General features: G+C 52.9%; 2 protein-coding genes and 1 long non-coding RNA gene across 4 annotated transcripts; 2 read left to right on the top strand and 1 right to left on the bottom strand.

The window, feature by feature from the left end:
* The first annotated feature begins 551 nt into the window (after positions 1-551).
* TMEM176B (transmembrane protein 176B) lies at positions 552-12,005 on the top strand. Of its 2 annotated transcripts, none has more exons than XM_090287674.1 (7): positions 552-637; positions 7,355-7,563; positions 9,247-9,357; positions 9,928-9,984; positions 10,237-10,473; positions 11,362-11,481; positions 11,863-12,005. In XM_090287674.1, the coding sequence occupies exons 2-7, from the start codon at positions 7,360-7,362 to the stop codon at positions 11,953-11,955; spliced, it is 822 nt and encodes a 273-aa protein (XP_090143800.1). In that variant the 5' UTR covers positions 552-637; positions 7,355-7,359; the 3' UTR covers positions 11,956-12,005. The 2 variants fall into 2 exon arrangements, with proteins under 2 accessions (XP_090143800.1, XP_090143799.1); XM_090287673.1 differs by lacking the exon at positions 552-637 and adding an exon at positions 855-1,008.
* Positions 12,006-12,580: 575 nt separating this feature from the next.
* LOC150002343 (uncharacterized) lies at positions 12,581-13,678 on the top strand. Its single transcript, XR_016512979.1, has 2 exons — positions 12,581-12,895; positions 13,068-13,678. It is a non-coding gene; the product is annotated as an uncharacterized LOC150002343 (long non-coding RNA).
* A 2,125-nt stretch (positions 13,679-15,803) lies between these two features.
* On the bottom strand, positions 15,804-21,750 carry LOC150002342 (GTPase IMAP family member 5-like). Its single transcript, XM_090287672.1, is given in 4 exon segments — positions 15,804-16,360; positions 16,363-16,860; positions 18,045-18,093; positions 21,701-21,750. Coding segments are annotated over 3 exon segments (927 nt in total). The 5' UTR covers positions 18,088-18,093; positions 21,701-21,750; the 3' UTR covers positions 15,804-15,974.
* Positions 21,751-22,300: the final 550 nt, after the last annotated feature.

The following is a 22,300-nucleotide window of genomic DNA, read 5'->3' as shown; positions in this document are numbered from 1 at the left end:
CCGGGGGCCTCAGACTGCCGGACGGAAGGACGGGGCCCACGTCCCCGCTGCCTGCTGTGGTTCTACTGCTGCTGCTGCTGCGGCCAGGGACACCCCTCTGCCCCTCAACACCCGCCCCCCTCCACCGACAGGGGCTCAGCCTGATGAGGCACCCCCGCCCCCAGGAAGGGCTGAACTGTGGGTGAAGGTGGAGGTAAAAGGCCAGGCTGACTTGGCATGCAACGGGGTTGGGGACGCAACTGGCATCCGCGCTTGCCACCTTCCTGATGTCACATCCTCTACATTGTGGTCAGTGCCTCGCTCCCTCCTAGCAAGCTCTGAGGGGTGAGGCTGCGGAGGCCCGGGAGGGACAGGATGGGGTTGCCCAGGATGGGGGTGCCCCTGAGGAGGCGTCCTGTGAGCAGGTGGCCTTGCCTGCCGCCCCCCCACCCCAGGGGCCGGGCACAGTGGGGCAGGGAGGCTGGGAGGGGCTGGGTGGGGCTGAGAGCCGCCGGAGGGGGAGAGGGGCAGGAAGCTGATAGAGCCGGAGAGAGGGTGTGTTTTGGTTTTAGCAGCGGTTTCCCAGAATCCAGCTGGGGCCAAGGGGCCCCTCTAGGGTTTTCCAGCTGCTAGCGGAGCGCCAGGAGCGGTGAGCGAGGTGTGTGACCCGGGGGGCCCCGGGGGGCTGTCCTCACCCCACGCCCCTGGGCAGGGGCTTTCCGGACCAGGGTTTGCCTGCGCCATGAGTGTGCTCGCCTGTGCGTGGGTATGAATGTGCGAGGCCTGTGTGCTTGTGTGTGTGCGCACTCTGCCTGCTCCAGCCAGCCTGATGTCCTGCTCAAGACAGAACCCCCCGAGGAGGGCCCTCCTGTCCCTGCTGTTTTCTGGGAAGTTGAAACACGGACAGTCAGGCTCTCCCCCTACCCCCTTCATTCTGCTCTTCTCCTCACACGGCGCAGAAGGTCCCCAGCTCCAGATCAGCCTCTCCCAGCCCTGCTCTGTGGGGTGCTGACTTCCAGGGCACAGCAGGTGAGCAGGGACCTGACAGCCCAGGAGGCCCCTCACTGCAGGATCTCTGTCTCTCTCCGAGACCCCCAGACCAGTCCCTAAAATCCCCATCCTGCCCCACAGGATGCCATTCTCCCCTCATTCCTGGTTCCCAAAGGATTGTCTGGGCACCTTACAGTGGGAGGTGGGAGGTGACCCTAGAAAAATGACTGGGGAGGGAGGGGGACCAGGTGCTGCCTCTCCCTCACTTCTCCAGGACCTCGTGCCTTTATTTTGGGTGGGGTGGCTGAGGCTCGGAAGGTTTGATGTTGAGAGATTCTCTCAGGGTGAAGCCCCAGATGGGGGCCCAAGGTGTGGCGGGGATCCCAGACCTCTCCCCTCAGCTGCAGGGGCTCTGGGAGGACCTGGGTAGCAGGGAAGAGCCCACAGCCTGGAATCAGGGGGGTGTGAGGGGGGAATCTTCACGGGGATGGCCTGGTTCCAAGGAAGCACGGGGGGCTAGGCTGATCTGGGGGTTGCCGTGGGGTGGGGTACTCAGGTGGCTCAGAGGGAGTCGAAGCTCAGGGCGCATTTGAGGCGGTGACGTGCTGCTGACGCCTGGGTCCCCGGGGAAGATGCAGTTGGGACTGGGCTGGACTTCCTTGGGTGTGTCTGTGAAAAAGTCAGAATCTCCTTGGGCACCTACAGAATTATCAACTCCCTGGGCTTTATGCTTTAAAGGAGGCCAGGTCAGGCAGATGGACCTACTCTCCAAAGCACCCAGAATACAAATGGGAAGACGTCAGGGTTACTGTCATTGCTGCTGTTATTAGAACTGTTACAAATATGATCGAAACGGTGACTCGTAAGCAAGTCCCCACAGGGGATTTCTTCTGGCCGTGGGCAAGTTGATTCTAATGTGCACGCGGAAAAGTAGTCTAGCAAAAATGGCTGCGAAGAAAAATAACACGAAGTAGCTCAGCTAAACAGTAAACTTCGAGGTCACAATTAAATCTGTGGTTGGTCATGGCGCGTGACTCATCAGATCCACCAATGGGCAGGCTAGAAAGATTGGAATAGACCTGAATTCCTATGGTCGTTTCCTTTTTGCTCCAAGGAGCATTTTATTTTGTTTTAATTTAAAAAAAATAAAGTTTCATTTTTAACTACCGTTGATATATAATTTTATATTCGTGTCAGGTTTACAACATAGTGAGTAGACATGTATGTAACTGACGACGCGGTCACCCCAGTAGGTCTAGTACCCATCTGCCACCTCGCATAGTTATTACAATGTTATGGACTGTATTCTCTGTGCTGAACTTAATGTCCATGTCACTGCGTAGAGGGCGGGCAACTTGCAAATCTTAACCCCTTCTGCTTTTTCACTCATTCCCCTTACCCCCTTCCCATCTGGCAGCCATCAAAATGTTCTCTGTATCTTCGGGTTTGTTTCTCTTTTATTTTATTTATTTATTTATTTATTTAGATTCCACATATATGTGACATATTATGGTACTTGTCTTTCTCTGACTTATTTCAGTTAGCGTAGTAGCTTCTAGGGCCATCCATGTTGTTGCAGGTGGCAAAATTTTATTCTTTTTTATGGCCGGGTGTTATTCCCTTGTCAATATGTACCATCTCTTCTTTATCCATCCAGCTGTTCATGGACGCTTAGGCTGCTTCCATATCTTGGCCATTATTAATAATGCTGCAATGAACATGGGAATGCATATGTTTCTTCAAATCAGTATTTTGTGTTTCTTTAGGTAAATACCCAGAAGTGGAATTTCTGGGTCTTTCCTTGTCTCTTGGTAGAACGTTTGTTTTAAAGTCTATTTTGTCTGATATAAATATTGCTACTCCAGCTTTTTTGTGTTCATTTATATAAAATATTTTTTTCTTTTCTTTTCTTTTTAGTCTGTGTGTGTCTTTCAATTTGAAGTGGGTCTCTTGTAGGCAGCATATGTATGGGTTTTGTTTTCTTATTCAGTAAGTTTCCATATGTCTTTTGATTAGAGCATTTAATCTATTAAAGTAATTACTGATAGGTATGTAGTTCTGCCATTTTTATTCATATTTTCATCTTTTTTTTCTTCTTGAAGAAGTTCCCTTAAGATTTCTTATAATACTGGGTTGGTGATGATGAACTCCTTTAGCTTTTTCTTGTCTGGGAAGCTCTTTACCTCTCCTTTGATTCTAAATGATACCTTACTGGGTAGAGTAAACTTGGTTGTAGTTCTTTGCTTTTCATCACTTTGAATATTTTGTGCCATGCCCTCTGGTCTGCAAAGTGTCTGTTGAGAAATCAGCTGGCAGTCTTATGGGAGCTCCCTTGTATGTAACCAACTCCTTTTCTTTCACTGCTTTTAAAAGTCTCTCTTTGTCTTCAACCTTTGGTAGTTTAATGATGATGTGTGTTAGTGTGGGCCTCTTTGGGGCCATCTTGTTTGGGACTCTGCACTTCCTGGACTTGTATGTCTGGTTCCTTCACCAGGCTAGGGAAGTCTCCCATCATTATCTCTTCAAATATGTTCTCAATCCCTTGTGCTCCCCTTTCTCCTTCTGGTCCCCCTGTGATGGGAATGTTGTGATGTTTGATGTTGTCCACGGGCCCCTTAAACTGTCCTCATGTTTTAAAATTCTTTTTGCTGTTCTGATTGGGTGTTTTCTGCCACCTTGTCTTACAAATCACTGATTTGATTCTCTGCTTCATCTAATCTACTGCTGACGGCCACTAATGTATCCTTCATTCCAGTTATTGTATTCTTAATTTCTGACTGATTCTTTTTTTAATGTTTCCTATCTCCTTTTTTATGTTTCTTATTTTTTTGTTAAAGTTCTCATGAAGGTCATTGAGCATCCTTATAACCAGTGTTTTAAACTGTGTATCTGGTAGATTGCTTGTTTCCATTTTGTTTAGTTCTTTTCCCGGGGTTTTGTTCTGGTCTTTCATTTGGGCCATGTTTCTTTGTCTTCTCGTTTTGGCAGCCTCCCTGGGTTTGTTTCTGTGTATTAAGTAGAGATGCTCCAACTTCCAGTTTTACCAGAGTGGTCTTATGTGGTAAGTGTCCTGTGAGGCCCAGTGGGCTAGTCTCCTCCGTCACCTAAGCTGGGTGCTCCAGGAGTATGCCTTGTGTGGGTGTGTGTGCATGTCCTCCTGTTGTAGTTGAGCCTTGATTGCTGTTGGCATGTCCATGGGAGGCACTGACCCTCAGGTTGATTGACCACGAAGACTGGCCATGACTATCGTGGAGAAGCTGTGGTGCAGGGGCTGACCCCACAGAGCAGGATTTGCTTTCGTGAGGCTCTGGTGCCTGCTGAGCCTGTGATTTGGGTGTGTCATTTCTGGAGGTGGTTGTGTGGTGCCCTGGTGTGGCCTGAAGCTGACCGCCAGGTTTGTTGGTTTGGGGGCCTCTTGGGAGGAGCTCTGGTGCAGGCCAGCATCAGCGTCTGCCTTTGTTCTGCCCAGGGCCATTTGGTATGACCTGAAAGGTGATCTGCAGATGGTGCCACTCTTGCTGGGCCTGGAGGTGCCTGGGAGAGGCTAAGCGGCAAACCAAGGCTGGGAGTCACTGGTGCCAGGCTTGGGGTTACTTAGTAAGAGATACACGGCACGCCTAGGCCATTCAAGTTGAGGAGGGTGGGGCCTCAGAAAATCACCACCGTGGGTGAACAGTGAGAGCCAGGTTTATGGACATTCAGGTAGGGTGCCCACCTGCTGGCTCTGTGGAGGCAGAGTCTCAGGAAAGGAACAGTGACCTCTGTTAGCACTTCTGTTTGGAAGGAAGCTGCCCCTTTCCTTCTCGTCCTGAAGCCAGACAATGCAGTTCCTCCCTGCATGTTCCTCATTTTCTGAGCTGCTGTCTCAGCACTGAAGTTCACAGGAAGTGAGTTCCAGTGAGACCATGCATGGGTCCTCTCAGAGGAACTGTCCGGGACTTTAGAGGCCTCTGTCTCCTGCAGCTTTAATCCCCACTGGTCTTTACGGCTGGCAGTTACAGGGACTTCTTTTCCTGGCTCCAGAACCCTGAGCTGGGAGGACTGATGTGAGGCTGGACCCACTCACTCCCCGGGGGGAACTTCCCCAGCTGAGGTCTCCCTCCTGATTTTGAAACACCACACGTGGGGTGGGACTGAGCTGTTCTGCGTCTCCACCCTCCTACCAGTCTTGAGGTGGCTTCTTCTGTATCTCCTTAGTTACAGGACTTCTGTTCAGCTAGACTTCCGGGCGTGCTGAAAAAAACACAGAAGAATTATTTTGTCATCTTGAAATGAGAAAGTTCTTTTTAAGTATGATAGAAAACCCATTAAAAAGATAGAAAAATTTGATGGTGTGAAAATACAAGAGTGGTCCAAAAATAAATCACGTATTGTAAAGATATTGGGAACTCACGCCACAGATGGTCATTTTCCTGAATGCACAAAAACTCCTATGAAGACCAAAACAAAACAAAGTCAACCGAGGGGGACACAGGGTACGAATGGGGTGCTCACAACAGAAGATGGCTCTTAGCCCTGGCCGGGGTGGCTCAGTGGGTTGGAGCATCATCTCGTAAACCAAAGGGTTGTGGGTTCGATTCCCGGTTGGGGCCTGTGCATGGGTGGGGGGTTTGGTTCCCCAGTCGGGGCACGTGCAGAAGGCCGCTGATCAATGATGGTCTCACATCAATGTCTCTTTCTCTCTGAAATAAAAAAGAAAGAAAGAAAAGAATATGGCTCTTAAACACATGAAGAGATGGCCAACCTCAACTATCGTAAGAGAACCACAGATTGAAATTGGGCTGGAAGAGTCACAGAAAGCAGCTCGGAGGTTGCCCAGGGCCAGGGATTGGGGGGTTTCCTGGAAAGGGGACATCAGCAAACTTTTGGCAACAGAGAAATACTCTGTATCTTGGTTGTAGTTGTGGGTGCATAAACGTACGCACAGATCTGTCAAAACTTAAGATTTACATTGAAAAGGGAGTATTTTATTGCATAAAACTGATTGAAGATCTACAATGCAATGTAATTTCTCTGATATACATTTGAAAATGATTCCTGCTGGCCATGGCGGGGAGCAGTGAACACTCGTCAACCGTACTCCTGCATGGGGATTGTTACAAATCACGTTTCCAGTAACCTGCCGATTTCACGTTGTTTGTAAGAAAAAATAAACGCCTACCTATAGGGGACTGCTTGAAAAATTATGATACATTCCGACAATGGAATACTATGCAGCTATACAAACAAGTGAAAAAGCAGTTTATGAACTGACGGAGAATTATATTATTTTATTTACACCTGAGGACATGCTTAATGATTTTAGAAAGAGGGGAACAGGAGAAGAAAGAGAGGGAGAGAAACATTGATGTGAGAGAGAAACATCAGTTGGTTGTCTCTTGCACGTGCCCTGACTGAGGACCAAACCTGCAACCCAGGCCTGTGCCCTGACTGGGAATCGAACCTGTGACCTTTCGGTTTATGGAATGGTGCTCCAACCAACTGAGCCACAGTGGCAAGGGCTGATGGAGGATTATTTTAAAAACATGGTTGTGTGAACAAATTGTTGTGTAGAATAGCGTGTGTAGTGTCCTGCCATTTGTGGGAAAAGGGAGGGAAAAGAATATTTTACATGCTTTTACACGCAACAACTGTTACTGTAGGAAAATGACAATATTAGCTTCTCTCTGGAAGGCAACTAGGTGGCTAGAGGAGAAGGAAGGGAGAGAGCGCCTGAAAGCTCTGCCCTTCCACATCTTTTGAAAATTCTAACCACACGAAACTGTTGTATGCGAATACTCAGTTGAGTCTTAACCAATGTGGGCGTCAGGGCACCGACCCGCGGTGCAGTTGAAAACCCACGTATAATTTTTGACTGCCCCAAACGTAACTGTTGACTGGAAGCCTTAGCAATAACATACACATTTGTCTAACACATATTTTGTATGTTATATGTATTACATGCTGTATTCTTACAACAAAGTAAGATAGAGAAGTGCAAGTGTTATTAAGAAAATCATGAGGAAGAGAAAACACATTTACGGCGTCTACTGAAAAAAAAATCTGCACGTGAGTAGACTCGCGCAGTTCAAACCCAGGTTGCTCGGGGGTCAGCCGTAGGTACTAAGTCACTGAAATAAATAATACAAATTCCTTCCTTTGTCTAACCCAAAACCCAGACAAACTGTCTTAGGCCATTTAGGGGGGAGGCGGCCAGGAATATGTGTGGTGAAGAACTCGAGAGGTTGCAGCCAGGTCAAGGTCACTGTGACATTGACACCTGCTCTGGGAAGACCCCTGGGGTCTTGACAAAGAGATTATTATCTCTCCTTTCCCTCGTGCCATGCACTCTTCATTACCCTCCTCAGTTCCCAGACCTGATTTCTGTATGTCTTCTCCCCGGCAGGCAGGATGACCCAAAACATGGTGACCGTGAATGGGGTCGAAGTGGCCTCTAACCTGTCCCAGCCCTCCCACATCAGCATCCACATCCACCAGGAATCGGCTCTGACGCAGCTGCTGAAAGCCGGGTGCTCCCTGAAGGGCTTCTTTGCTGGCCGGAGAGACCCTGGCCCTGCGAAGGCCAAGATAAGCCCCGGTCTGCTGGCAGGAGGGGTGAGGCAGGCTGGAGGGGCGGGCAGGCACGGTGACAGAGGACGGGAGTGCTCCTCCTTCCACAGGGTGCAAAAAAGGAACGGGGACTGAGTCCCCATGACAACTCACTATTTACATCCCATCTTGTTCGGGATAAGATTTTGGAAGTTGCCCCACCAGGATTTGGATGGAAGGGAATGATGGGAGTCTTCTTTGGTTGGGGGCTTGGGGGCAGTCTCAGCCAGAGGTGGGGGTTAGGTGGAAGATCCCTGGAAGCTGTTTATTCATTTTAATTGAACCCCTGTGGAGGGAGGCCCTGCAGATAGGCGCTTTGGTAGAACTCCAGAGAGAATCCCTGGCCTATTGAACCAGAAGGCATCAGGCAACCACAGAAATGCGGAGTTTCAGGTAGACCAGGTGATGTCCCTGGGAGGCAGGGCGGCGCCCTGCAGGGCTTGGCATCTGACCCAGACCTTGAATGGAGAAGGACCGGGTTTGGACAGACAGAGGGAGAACAGGAATTGCAGGTGAAGACAATGGCGGGAGCAAAGAAGCCGGAGCTCACAGGGTGAGTTCCCGCAGAGTAGAGAGAAGGGGGCTGGTGGCTGGCTCGCCTGAGAAAGCAGGCCAGGGCCACGGGGCTGAGGGGCGAAGTGAGGGGACCACCGTGAACCAGGTGCCGGAGTGGGGGAGCTGCGGGCGGGCTCTGAGCGGGACCCTGGGCTTCAGGCTGCCTCCCAGCCAGGAGCCGTCCAGGTAAGAAGCATGGAAGGCCTGCACCTGCCTGCACGGTCACGGCAGAAATGACAAGAAGAGAGGGGCGTCCCAATCCTTTGCGGATAGGGCCCTCACAACTTGGGAGTCAATAGGCTTGGGGTACAGGGTAGAAGTTGAAGAACACGCTGAGGCTCAGAGTGCGGGTGACCAGGAGACTGGAGCCCCAGGAGTGAGGAGAGGCCCGCGCTGGGGGTGTGGGAGAGGGTGGGTGGGAGGGGTCCGTGCGACTCTGAGAGGCCGGCAGGGCGGGCCGGTGCTGCTGTCCCAGGTGCTGAGACCTCTGGGCTCTCCCAGAAACAAATGAGAGTCTCCGTCAGGCATGCAAAGAAGATTACTGGGTTCTAACCACCTACGAAATGAAGCAGAGGGGACAGGATTGGGCAGGGGAGACACCGGAATGCGATGCAGGCCTGACAAGCTCTCTGCCAGCCCCGTGGGGAGCTGGGGAGCAGAGGCTGCCCACTACACGTGCTCTGTGCGGGGCCTGGGGCCCTGTACCCCCTCCTGGCTCAGCCATCCCTGAACTCTGTGCCTTTGGGGACCCGGAGGAGCTGGCCCCTGTCGGTTCTGAGCCAACCACCCTCCTTTCTTGAAGGGGCTCTTTGCAGCCCATCCTGACAGGATGATGGAGGTCCCCTGGGATGATGGGGACACCAAGGGTGACTGGCCGGCCCATCAGGTGGGATGAGCCAATGTGATGTTTAAGGAAAAGGAATGAAGGTCAAAAGCCTGGCATGTCAGAAGGACTGGGAGGACCAGGACATGCTGTGTCATGGATGTTTGGGGAACAGAACATTCCAGAATCCTAGCTGTGGAGAGGTCAAGACAGAGAAAAAGGAGAGGAAAGGCACCAGACAGGAGCTGGGCAGCTGCCCCTGGGTGTGTGGGCTGGTAGGAAGGGGTCTGACCATTTGCCGTGTCTTGCAGGTGACTCAGATATTGTTGGGGGCAGTGGCCTGTGCCTTCGGGGTGCTTCTGTACTTCAGCCCCCGGAACATGCTGTGCAGCTCAGGATGTGCCCTCTGGGCAGGGTCGGTGGTGAGTAAGGAGGCAGGAGGCAGGTGGGTATGGGCCAGGAGAGAGGGTTGTTTTGGTCTGGATCAGGGACGTGGGGACGAGACCAATGACCCAGAGTCCAGATGCCCTTTGCCAAGAGGAAGCTGACCAAGGGGTGAGCAAAACCCTTCCACTCCCCACTTCCCTCTTTTTTTAAATAAATATTTGATTTATTTATTTTTAGAAAGAGGGGGAGGGAGGGAGAAAGAAAGGGAGAGAGACATCCATGTGTGGTTTCCTCTCATGGGCCTGCAACTGGGGACCTGGCCTGGAACTCAGGCCTGTGCCCTGATTGGGGATCGAACCAGCGACCCTTTGGTCTGCAGGCCAGTGCTCAGTCTACTGAGCCACCCCAGCCAGGGCTCCATTTCTCTCTTTAAGGCAAGGTTGGGATGGAAGGTGCGGAGTCGGGCCCCTGCACTAGGGTTCTTTGCCTGCGCTTTGGATCCTGCTGCCACCTGGCTGTTGTGGGAACTGTTGGGGGAAGGGTGATGTTGGGGACCATTTCAGGAGAGGAGCTGAGAGGTCACTGCCAGTGTCTTCTCCTCCCAGGCGATTGCAGCAGGAGCGGGGGCCCTCGTCCACGGGAAGCGCCGGAGCACCTTTTCCGTGAGTCGGGTGCCCATTGTCCCCACCTGGTTCTCTGCCCCTGCCTAGGTCTCAGGCGTTCTGCTCCATTTTTTGTCTCCTCCCCATTGGGTGCCCATATCCGAGATCTCTCCTCCAGGGGTGAGGAGGGTTTCCCGGGGCCAGAGAGCCGGGGAAGAGGAGGCGGGTTGGAGGCTGGGCCCCCAGGGCTCTGCCCTCCGCAGAGACATTCTGAGAATCTGAGATGCGGCGTCCTGAACCCGTGTCTTCCAGGGCTGCGTGTCCAGCCTGCTCACCCTGGCGGGCATCTCCACGGCCGTGGCTGCTGTTGTCCTCTGCAAGCAGAGCATATCCTGGGAGAACACTTACTACTTCATCTCCGTGTGTGATTCCCTAGCCCCGTCCCCCATGCCCAACGCCTACGGATGGGAGTCGCGAAATGGTTACGGTTACGGAGGAGACTCAGCGTGGCAGCTGAATGAGTGTAAAACCTTCGCGCGAATACTGGCGGTGAGAACGGGGGGGGGGGGGGCATCCCCATCTTCCAAGGGCCCGTCACAACCCTTTGTTCCTAAGGAACTGAGCAGGGGAGGGCAGAGATGTTGGCTCTTTGAGCTTGGACCTCATCCTCCGTCTTCGCGTCAGGAGGTTTTAACTGAAGCCGAAGACATTTCTCAGACCTTCACGGCAGGAAGATTCCCCGAATCAAAGGAGATGAGGGGCAAAGGGGAGACACTTAAGAGAGGATGTTGTGGTTCCTCCGTCTGTCTTTTCTGGCGGGTGGGCGTTCTGGTCACCTGTTGCTGCGTCACACACCTCTCTCCGATGTGGTGATCCACAGCCGCGGGCTCTTTGCCCTTCTCACAGTCCGTGGGGTTGCGTGGGCTCAGGTGGGCCGTCCTCACTGGGGCAGGCTCGTGACATTTCAGTCAGATGATAGGGGGTGAAGTCATCCAATGGCTGGACTAGGCTGGACATCCAAGTTGGTGGCAATTGATGGCTCTTGGCTGGATACTCAGCAGAGACGGTCAAGCAGAGAGCCTACAGTGGCTTCTCCATATGGCTCGGAGCGCCCCACTGTGAGCACTCCAGGAGGGCGGGACGGAAGCTGCCAGGCCAGTTTAGGGCTCCCTGTGATTGGCCTGGTGTCATGTCCACGGTATTTCATTGGTCAGAGCACTCACAGGTCTCTCCAGATTCTAAGGGTGGAGAAACAGACCCCGCCCCTTGGGAGCGGGTGCTACGGTCACCTGCAGACAAGCAAACGTGGCGTCCGCTTTGGTGGGAAGCGGTCGGTCGGGCAGAGTCTGACTCTCGGTGCGGGGCTTAAGGCGGTAGTCAGAGCCGAAGCAGCGGGCGGACTCCTGACTGTGGCCATTTCTCTTCCTTCGTCTCCAGGACCTGTTCCTGGGCATCCGTGTTCTGCTCCTGGTTGTCTGTGCCCTGCAGGCCATTGTGTCCTTGGCTTCCCTGGGCCTGGGGCTTCGAGCCTCCTGTGGCCAGTGCTCCCAGCCCACGGTGAGCTGTCAGGGAGGACGGGGGCAGAGGGGGGCCGGGCGGTGAGGCCCGGGGACAAGCAGGAAGAAGAGCCAGGGACGCTGCTGCTCGGAGCTCCCGCCCGACCTGCCTCGGCGTCTTCCCTGAGCCCTGCCCTTGGCTGTCTGGGGCAGGGGACCGTCGCTGTGGCCGGGATACCTGCGGCCCTCCGCCTCTCCACGCCCTCCGTCACGCCCCCTTTCCCACCTTCCCTTCCTTGGTGTCCCACATCTTTGTCCCGCACCCCTTCCTCCGTCACCTCTTCCTTCCTCTCTCTCCTCTTCCTGATTTCACGTCCTGCGAAGCTGGCTCTGCCGCATGCTTTTCCCCCAAGAGCTGACTTTTACCCCCTGTCTGTTTTAGGATGAGGACGCCTCAGAGGAGAAGCTGCTGGGGGAGAATTCGACGCCACCCTCCCCCTCCATGGAGAAGACCATGCCCGCCATGATCCTGTGAGCGGCCAGAGGCCCCGCTTGGACCCCCGCGTGCCCCTCCAGCACAGCCCAGGGCCCCTCACGGCCCTGCCCCCCCCCCACTTGCCTCCCATTGGCCACTGTCAAGCCCCTCCCTGTCCCCGCCACCCTCACCCCAGTGCCCCCAAATCAGTGAGCGCCTATTAAACCAAACAACCTCAGCACGCACTGTGGACTGAAAAGGATGTGGTCTCTCTGTGTAAACCCACGGCGAGCCGGGAAAGGCCTTTCTCTGCGTTGATACGTGTGCGAGTACACAAGAGCCAGCCTGTGATACGGAAACCAGGTCACTGAATTGCGTTCTGCTCTGTGTCCCAAGGCAAAACTGCTTTTTATGGCATTTAACGTGAAGCAAAAGTAACTCTCCTCTACTTAAGGGTCTTCTTGCCTGCAGAGAGGTCTTTAAGCATCTATAACCTTGACCTGTGGGATTGACAGAACTATGTGAAGCATGCAACATGGCTTTCCCTCCCCCCTTCCCTCCCTCCCTCTCCCTTCCTCCCTCCCCCATTCCTCCCTCCCCCTTCCCTCCCCCCTTCCTCCCTCACCCCTTCCTCCCTCCCTTCCTCCCTCCCCCATTCCTCCCTCCCCCTTCCCTCCCCCCTCCCTCCCTCACCCCTTCCTTCCCTCCTTCCTTTCCCTCCCTCCCTTGCAATAATTAGTGCTGGTTCTCTGCACACACACACCTATTATTATTCTCCACTTTCATTGTAAATGTTATGATCAATTTGTTTTCTACTTTGTTCATCCTCTTTACACATCGATACGTGTGTAATAAATACAGTGACGGACGCCTTTCTGAAGGGCAGGAGAGCAGGTTACGCTGTGTAGAACTAAGATGTGACAACGATTCTGGTGTTTTTCCGGAGTCCGACATAGCAAGCAGCCTTGCGTCTCCGGTGTGACTTTGCAGTCTCTCTGAGGTGGGTTTCATGACGCAGCAGACCCACAGGGGAAGAGCTGGTCTGAAGCCAGCGGCCCAGAGCCCCGCCGTCGCCGGCACCGGGGCCGTGCGGTACTGCGGCTGCGCCCTGGCTGTGGCCCCCCTGGGGGCGAGGGGAGTTTGAGAGCGGAGGGCACGGGGTCTCTCCCCAGGTCTCCCCACCGGCCTCGTCCTCAGAGATTTGTCCAGGAGCTTGTGTAACGAGAGGTCACAGAAGTGAAGCAGACACACGTCAGAGTGCTGGGCAGCCAGCGGGGGTGTTGGACAGGGGTTGGCCATTACAGCACGAGGGTCAACTCCGTCGGCCACCTGTTTTTGTAACGAAAATCTTACTGCGCACAGGGCAGAGCTGAGGAGTCTTAAGAGAGCCCGACTAGCCCACAAGGCCTGAAATCTTTGCTGCCAGGCCTTTCACAGATGGAGGGGAGCTTGCAGGAAGTGCCAGCGCTGGGCCCAGCCCCCCTGAGCCCCCGCCATCCCCCTGCAGCCCTGCTCCCCAGGACTTTCTTGGGCCCAGTGCATGCCTGCTCCCCTTCCCTGGACGGAGGATAGAGTCACCCATTGTCTACTGGAAGACCGGACGGTGTCCCGGAGGGCGTCAGGGCCGGCACACCCGATCCACAGTCCTCACCCTCCTCTGCTCGGCCCGCTCTCCCTCCGAGGACTCGGGGCAGTGACGGGTGCCCTAAGCCACAGGGTGCGCCAACATGGAAACCTGGTTCCCTCCCCAGGGTTGCCATCAGTGACCGTGTTTTGTTCATTCCATCCCCCTCACCGTGTCTCTCATTTGCGTCCCCAGTCATTTTGTTACAGCACAGACCCTGACCCCTTAGACCAGCGCTTCTCAACCTGGGGGTCGCAACCCCTTTGGGGGTCGAACGACCCTTTCACAGGGTCACCTAAGATCATCAGAAAACACATCTATAATTACATATTGTTTTTGTGATTAATCACTATGCTTTCATTATATTCAATTTGTAACAATGAAAATACATCCTGCATATCAGATATTTACATTACGATTCATAACAGTAGCAAAATTACAGTTATGAAGTAGCAACGAAAATAATTTTATGATTGGGGGTCCCCACAGCATGAGGAGCTGTATTACAGGGTCGCGGCCTTAGGAAGACTGAGAGCCACTGCCTTAGATGGAATTCTTTCCTTCTAAATGTCCTCCCGTCCCCTAGGTGCACATGCACACAGGTCAGCCACCATGTTGCTGCAGTGTGACCCTTTGAAACTAACTTGCTGAAAGCCTCCAGGGACTTCCTGCCCTTGAGTCCTGAAGGTGCTGCCCAGGCTCTGGCCCCCCCATCTGCCGATGCACCCCACCCCGTGTGTGCTTCTCATTCCTTCCCTTGCCCGTGGCCTCCCGCAGCCTGAAGTGACCCCCAGAGAGACCAGCAGGTTCTGAGCAGTTCCAGCCCCACCATCGAGGGAGACTCTGCTGAGCCCACATGCTCGCCTGGTGGCTGTCGCCTGACATCCCCGAGTTACTCTCCCACCCTGGTTTCCTACGCTTTCACCCGTCTGTCACACGATCGCTCTGGGGGCCGGGACCTTGCGTTATTTCTCTTCCGTATGGGGTGCCGAGCACAGAAGCCAGCACTCAGTAGTATTTGTGTGATAAATTTCTGTTCAGCGGGACTGAATGAAGTCCAGGAAAGGAGCGACCTCGTCAGGGGGGACGACTGGGGAGCACCACACTGAGGAGGTGGTCCTTGGTCAGAGACCTCGGAGACCTCAGGGGGGCCAGGGTCACCCTCCTTGCGGGTGTTTGGAGTCATTATGCGCTCCAGCTTCTGGGACCCGGGCGAAACTTCTGTCACCAATTGAGATTTGGAGAATGGCTCAGGGTGGCCCAAGTAAGGTCCTGAGACTCACCCCAGATTTCCTCACTTACCCATCTGGTCACAGGCTGCCTGGGACAGCTGCAGGTCTCCTGTAAAGGGTACGAATGAGCAGAGAAGGGGGGGCAGGTATCAAAAGAAGGAGAGGGTCAGGGAAAGGCCCCCCCCCCCCACTTCATCTGCCTTTTCGCTTTCAGTGACTTTGGGACTTGTGCTCAGATGTCACCCCGGCGCCTGCCCTCTTCTCTTCACTACCATGGAAATGGGGACCCCCACTCCTTCCCCAGGTTCCCGGATATCACACATGATTGTGCTGATTTGGGGCTAAAAGGTTTGCCTCACAGCTCAGCTCTAGTGACCACGGCGAAGTCACTGAGGGGCGCTCGGGGGGACCACAGCCAGACTGCCTCCAGTGTGTGCAGCCAGTGAGCTAAGAAGCAAGGGCTTTTACGTTTTTCAAAGGCCACCCCTGAAAGTTACGTGAAATTCGAATGCCAGCGTTTGGCGTGTCTTACGGGGCGCAGCCTCACAGGTCACTGACATCCTGTCCATGCCCGTTTTCTTCTACAAGTGACTGAGGTCCTCCCGTCTGCGGGGCGCAAGGCAGCCGCCGTCCGGCCTGCGCTAGGCAACCCCAGCGGCTTCTTTTCCCAGCCCCTGACTCTGCTCTGCCCACGGGGGCACCCCGCCCCTCCTCTGTGACCCCTTACTCTCCTCTCCGCATGTCCAGATCCCCTCCTTCCTTTCTCCCCACCCCATTCATGCCTCCAGAACTCCCCGCAGAACACCCTCAACGTCCTGCCTCACGTGGGGGTGGCGAAGGGTGTCCCCGTTCCTTACAGCCTAGGGTGAAACCAGGGTATGTTCCTGCATAAAATCAGGAAACCTGCTACCAGCCCTAACGTTCCTCTCAACAAGGAACGTCCCGGTCCTCTCACCTTCCTTCCTGCAAACCCTCCCAGAGTTCAGAAAGGAACCCAATTACTCACTTACCTCCGCAATTCTTACAGAAACAAACAAACAAACAAGAAACGCTTTTTCCTCGCGGTTTTATTCATCTACAGGCACGTGGAGGACGTGGACGGCACGCCTGATACAAGGAGCAGAAACAACCCGAAGCGCGGTGAGGGCATGGAGAGCATCTTACGCACACAGAGACCCTGAGTGTGGAAGTGGAAAGCCGGCCGTTGACGTGGCTGGAGAGGCTCAGTGGCCACGGGTAATACCCAAGTTAATCAAAACGGCAAGAAAAATACAAGTGCCTATCACAATAAAGGCGCAAAGCCCCACGTGAGAAAGGACCCATTTTTTCACTCCGAGGAGCACATTGGACACCCCGTGACTCTCGGTCGCCTCGAGTTCTCGCTCGTGCATCTCAACCTGCTCCTGCACCTGGGCCAGGTAGCGCCGGCCCCCTTCTCCGTGGGCGTGGTCCCCGCCTTGCAGGAGCATCCACGCCTCTAAGAAAAGGGGGTTTCTGTAGAAGGCGCCCTTGCGCTCGGCCTCCAGCCCCTAGACCACGGCCATCAGCTCCTCCAGCTGCGCCCTCTGCTCCTCCCCCCGGGCCCGGTTGTTGAAGCCGCAGTACCTGCCCCGCACTCCACGATCAGGCTGCGCAGGCCGAGGTTGTCCGTGTGGGCCACGTACTCCTCCAGGGGGTCGCCCTCTAAGTCCTCCTTGTGGGTGAAGAGGACCACCACGTGTCTCATGACCGCCGCCCCAAAGACCTCCTTCACCCCCCTCAGGGCCACCCCGTCCTGGGCAGTGAAGCGGCCCAGGTGCACCACCAGCAGCAGCACGTGGGGTCCCGGGGCCGAGAGCTGGTAGCAGTGCCCGATGTCTTCATACATCTGGTGGTCCCGGGCCTTTCCTTCAAAGATGGGGGGCGTGTCAACCACCACGAGGCTCCTCCCATTCCACATGCCTGTGGCTTTCTGGCACGTCCTGGTCACAGTCTGGCCCGAAACCCTGGACTCAAACACGGGCTTGCAGAGAATGCTGTTCCCGGTGGCACTTTTCCCGCAGCCCGTTCTGCCCACCAGGAGGAGCCTCAGTGGCCGGGGTGATTCCGACCAGTTATCTTCTACTCGGCCTGAAAAAGAAGGTTTCTTACTGAGCTAGTGATGCTTAAGATGTTTCAGTCATGGGCCCTCATGGTATCATAAAAACCAGGGATCTTCGTCCCAGGAGGCCAGTCATAACTAAATACACACAAAAGTATGTCGGTGATATTAGGAGGTTCTTGGTCATAGGAAGCCCACATGGGAAGCCCACTTTGGAGCCAGGCCCAAGAGTAAGAACTGCTACACTGGGGACAATGCTCCGGCACCCTTCATTGAGACCAGGGAAAATACAGTTTTTCTGAAAGAAAAGTGTTCCCTGTGTTTTCCCAGTGATGGTGCCTCATGCTAAATAAATACAAGATTAGAGGGAGGCAGAGGATGAGAAGTCACAAAGGGGAAAATATTGCCACCTATTCTTCACCCACAAATTCCTAGTCACATCTGTGTAGAAGTGCTGAACGTAAACCTCAGGAGGAAAGGAAGTGTCAGATGTGACCTTCTGACAAGAGCCAGCTGAGGGCCCCTGGGTCTCTGCTCTTTGGCTGGGGAGCTGGAAGCTTGGAATTGAGACAACAGAAAGGTCGTAGTTAATGAGAGATGACCCCGGATGGGTGGCTGAAGAGGACTGGGACGTACGACTGTTAGCAGTGCCTGTGCTGGAGAAAACATCTACTTGGCTGATGGAACTACAGGAAGCTAACCAAGGTGGTGTTGGAGAGCATGAGCCAGAGCTAACACCTTCGAGGGACAAAGGAGGGTGAGGACCCCAGGAGTTCTCCAGTCTTGGGAGCCCAGATGAATTCCAAGTTCATTGTAGGCTCCTAAACTCTATTCTTTTATTTCTTCTACCCGGTTTCGGTTCTTCCTTTCCGGAAGTGTTCTGGGATGTTTCGTAGCAAACACAATTACTAAGTCTCTCTGGGGAACTCCCATTTTTCAGCTGAGAGTGGACAAGGGAAGAGAAACTATTTATTCACAAGTCAGTTCAACATCCGCCCACTTCTGGCTTGGAGTTTCATTTCCACATTTCTCACACATCACGTGCACAGACGGTGTCCTACTGTGGGGGTCGGGTGGGGGCCTGATGATGATGGGGAAGGTAAAGGACAGATGAACCTTGCCCCTCTCTTCTGCAGTTTAAAATAACCGGCTTTCTGGCGCTGCGTTTGAGGTGAGGGGCCGGTGCCCCTGGAGAACGTGGAGGCTGTCTTACCTTCAGCGATAGTTCCATATTGCCTCTTCGGACATCCTTCCATTCTCTTCTGGAATAAAAACAGAGGAGAGTAAAAAGCGAGTGTCCACGTGGGAGGTGGTAAGGCCTGGGGGCACCTCCAGTTCAGACTCCTAGACTATTCTTCACGGAGGAGCCATTTCCATGGCCAAGGTCCTAACTCACGTGATTCTTGCAAACGTCTCTAAGTAGCTTTCAGCAAACCAGGGGATGCCCATACAAGGTGGCACCGCGCACCGCTGCTTTGTTTTCTTAGCTGACAGGAAAGCAGGGAAGCTGCTAAAACATATCACTTGCTTATGTCCATCTAACTGGAAAAGGCAGGAAATGAAGAAAGTATTTTTCATGGAATGAGGAGTGGAAGTTTATTTTTATTTTATTTCATTTACTTTATTTTTATTTTTATTTTATTTTTGGACTCAAACTAGTCAAACTTCCCAGAAAAAGTACTTCCTCTCATGTCAGTCCTTGACAAAGTCAGGTCGCGGATCCCAGCCCCACATTGGAAGGTACCCCACACTTTTCCTCCTGGCCACTGGGATGCTCACATGACTCAAAGAGTTTCAGGGACTGGAAATTCCCACTACTTCTAATAGGCCAATGTCCTTGACAGCAAGGCCATGTTTCCTTCTATTCTAGCAAGTTTGTTGTTAGCCCCTGAGCAGTCAGTGGAGAGGAGGGGGTGCTGTGACCAAAGAGAAAGATTCAACATTCAGGACAAATTCAAGACATACTCGCCCCAACTGGTGTGACTCAGTTGGTTGGGCATCCTTCCACCAATCAAAAGGTCTTCAGTTCTATCCCCAGTGAGGGCACATGCCTGGGTTGTGGGTTCAGTCCCCCCTACATGCGGGAGGCAACTGATCAATACTTCTCTCCCTCTCTTTCTCCCTGCCTTCCCTTCCCTCTAAAAATAAAAATTAAAAAAAGATCTTTAAAAAAATTCAAGAGAGACTCACTTCTTGCTCCGTGTTTCACCAAGTGTTTTTCCTGGTCAGTTCTGAGGCCTGTGTCACCATTTGGTGTCCCAGGAGACTTAAACAGAAATTGCACAACTATTGGCATCAATGGGCACAAATGTTTCATTCAAATGAGGTCCAGTATTGTGTTACTCATCTCGGGGTGAGAAGGGCAAGAATACGATGTACAACTATACCTAAGATGAGACTGCATTTATTTATTGTTTTACTGTTATGCAGTTATGAAACAAAGTTTTTAAGCAAAGAAATACACAGAGTTATAAAACAAAAGCCTACTATTTGCAATGAACAAATGTAAGTATTTTGGCATTTTTACTGAAGTCTTCTGTTGGAAAAGTTAAAACCCCAGGCTCTTTCTCCCTCCCTCTTCCCTTCAGATGCAACCAATACTCTGAGGTTTCTACTTATCATTCTCCTGTGTGTATATTATTTCTACATACACATGTATCTATAGGTAAAATCTAGTACTGTTCTGCATTTTAAACTTTTCCAGTATTTGTTTAACATTTTCTCTGATTATTTATTAACAAACCTTTCAGCTGTGTCAAAATATATGCTTGCTGCAAAGTAATCCCCATGCACTGTCTATGTGCGCATGTGCAACAATTCATCTGGGCCGGCCAGCTCCTGTCTGACTGGGTGGCCCCGCTGTGACTCCCGCAGAGCTGCGCTAATTCTCACTGACACCAGCCACGTGGGGCAGTTCCCCCAATCTTCACCTGCCCTGGTTCGTATTCAACTTTGAATGCTTTAAATCACCCTCACGGGCACACACAAGGGTGTCCTCCTTGGTTCACACTTGCATTTCACTAATTACCATTGAATTCAAAAATGGTTCTCACAGTGGGCTGTTCAAGTTGCTTCCATTGTAGAAATAACTTTTGCGCGTTTTTCTATTGATTTCGTGGGGCTTTGGGTCCGCCTTAGGAAAACCACCCATTTTCTCGTGATCAGAATATACTAAGGCAGCTTCCTTCCTTCCTTCCTTCTTTTCCTCCTTTTCTTTTGCCTTTCCTCCTCTTCCCCCCGCCCTCCCTTCCTTTGCTGAAGCCCAGAGAAGAGCGTCTTCCACCCACCCACACCCCCTTACACTGTTCTTGTCTCTGGGAAGTTGTACCCTGGCTCTTGCTAAACCCACTCAAATTCCCTGACACCTTTTCTGCCTCACACGGCCTTTTGTGAGGTTCGGAAACCTCAGAAATATGTTGGAATCAATCTAATGATGTGGTAAAGATGGTGATGACAGTGGTCACGATGCTGACAGTGAACTTGGTCGTATTAATCCTCCAGTTGGCCCTTTAGAGCTTTCTAAGTAATTTCATGTCCATTATGGGAATTGTTCTCTTAAAGTAAATAGGTTTTAAATTTTTGATTAAAATATTAGGAAATTGAACACGATTGCCATGGAGCTAAGACTGATAAGTGTTGCCCACATAGCCTCCATGGGTGGAAAAAGGATGATACCAAATAAGCCCACAGCCTTTTAGACCCCCGCATACAATGTGGCCATCATGGTCAGGACAGAAGTGACCCTGACAGCCCGGAAGCCTGCTCTGAACCCAACAATTGTACTGGAAAATCTTGAGTGCCTGTGTTCTCAAGAAAAGGTTATTCAAAGAGAAAACCGCAGGGGGCAGTAGTTGCTCGGAACTGAAGCATTTCAGCGGCAAACAGCCTGTGTTTTACTGCCTTGATTATCAGTGTGACCTAAGTGGAGCAAAGTGCCTGTCACAGAAAGCCTGTCCAACTCAGGTTCCACTTGCCAAGACACAGGGTAGCAGTTCCCCTGGGCCACTGTCTAAATGTGTCAGGTGGCAGGGGGAGACAGAGGAATGGGCTTTTAGGCAGATACTGACAAATAACCGAGTGTCCAGGGAGAATCCGAAAGGATCCTGCAGATGCTAAAGTGGGTCACAGGACTGAATAAAGCCTAGGAAAGACTGGGACGCATCACAGACCTGAAGGAACGTGGGACATGTCCATCTCGGAGCGAGCCAATGTGGGAAGACAGAGAACAGAAGGTAGATTCCTGCTCAAAAGGAAAATTCTACTAATCTCTACCCAAACGGGGCCAGGTATCACGAGAGAGCAGCAGGCAGTGTGCAAGCAGAGATTATAACCACACTGACGGGAAGAGCAGGAGGGTCTAGTTCAGGCAGGGGATTGAAGGAAATGAACATAATATGCCTTCTGATTTTAAAATTCTATGAGCCTGACTTCATCCTGATGATGCCTTATTTCATCACAGCCAGAGAACACAAGCTCTCTTTGCCTCTGTGTTTTAGGAGCATCAGACTACTTCTTGTCTGCCTTGTTCCTAAGGGTCTCCTTCACTCATCTGCCACAGTCCCCATATGTCCTGGTATTAGAGTTCCTTGTTCTGTAGTCTAGTTCTTGTGGTTTCTGGATCCGTCTCTCACAAGAGGCTCAGCATTGTTCTGCCTGCCTTGGACATAAGTCGGCTCACCATACAGCATCCTACCTAGTGTCAGAGGCAAGGTGTGGGGTGTTTGGGGGCAAATATGGAGGTTTCCAGAAGGTCAAGGTCACCAGGCAATTGCACTCAGGGGTCTCCTGTGGAAAACGTAACTTACTGGGGGCGGGGTTAAGAAGTTTAGAGGGTAAACCGAGAAGCATGCCCCCACCCAGCCTGGGAACCTGGAGAGGGTCCGCTTTCTTATCTGTTGAAATGGGATGAGAATATTCGTCCTGCTTCAGGAACCCCGACAGTCCCCAGGAAGACCCAGGGAGCTCAGCAGTAGCCAGGGAGCCCAGAGCGCTGTGGAGTGGGATGGGGGGTGAGCGCACGGCGAGTGGTTCCCACCCCTGTTAACCCACTGTGGCCCATGACGCCGCTGTCGTCGTCCCCTTTCACCAGTGCGTGAGCCCAGAAGTGGGGTGACCTGGGGGAGATCAGTGGCTGTCACCAGTTTGCGGGCTCCCAGACGCGCACGGCGCTGGGGCCGTCCCCGGGGCTCCCTTACCTGGCTGGCGAGGGCGGCGGGCACGGTGCTCGGGGACCCCGGGAAGGTGCGTGTGCGGTGGGCGCGCTGGAAGCCGGGCGGGAGCAGTTGAAGAGGAGCTGCGGGGAGGCGTTCCAGGACGAGGCTGCAAGGAACTAAGAAGAAAGGGCTGTGCCGACCCCGCCCCTTGTCCCCTACAGACAGGAACAGGTCCTAGGGGGGACGGCGAAACAGCTCCAAAGAGGACCCGGCGACCGGTGAGGGCGCTGTGTCTGGGAAGCACTTCATCTGCCCT

This window comes from Furipterus horrens, unplaced genomic scaffold (genome assembly GCF_987537825.1).
Source record: "Furipterus horrens unplaced genomic scaffold, mFurHor1.1.pri manual_scaffold_9, whole genome shotgun sequence".
NCBI lineage: Eukaryota > Metazoa > Chordata > Mammalia > Chiroptera > Furipteridae > Furipterus > Furipterus horrens.
The sequence above is the reverse complement of the archived record's forward strand: the minus strand, read 5'-3'. Positions and strand labels throughout refer to the sequence as shown.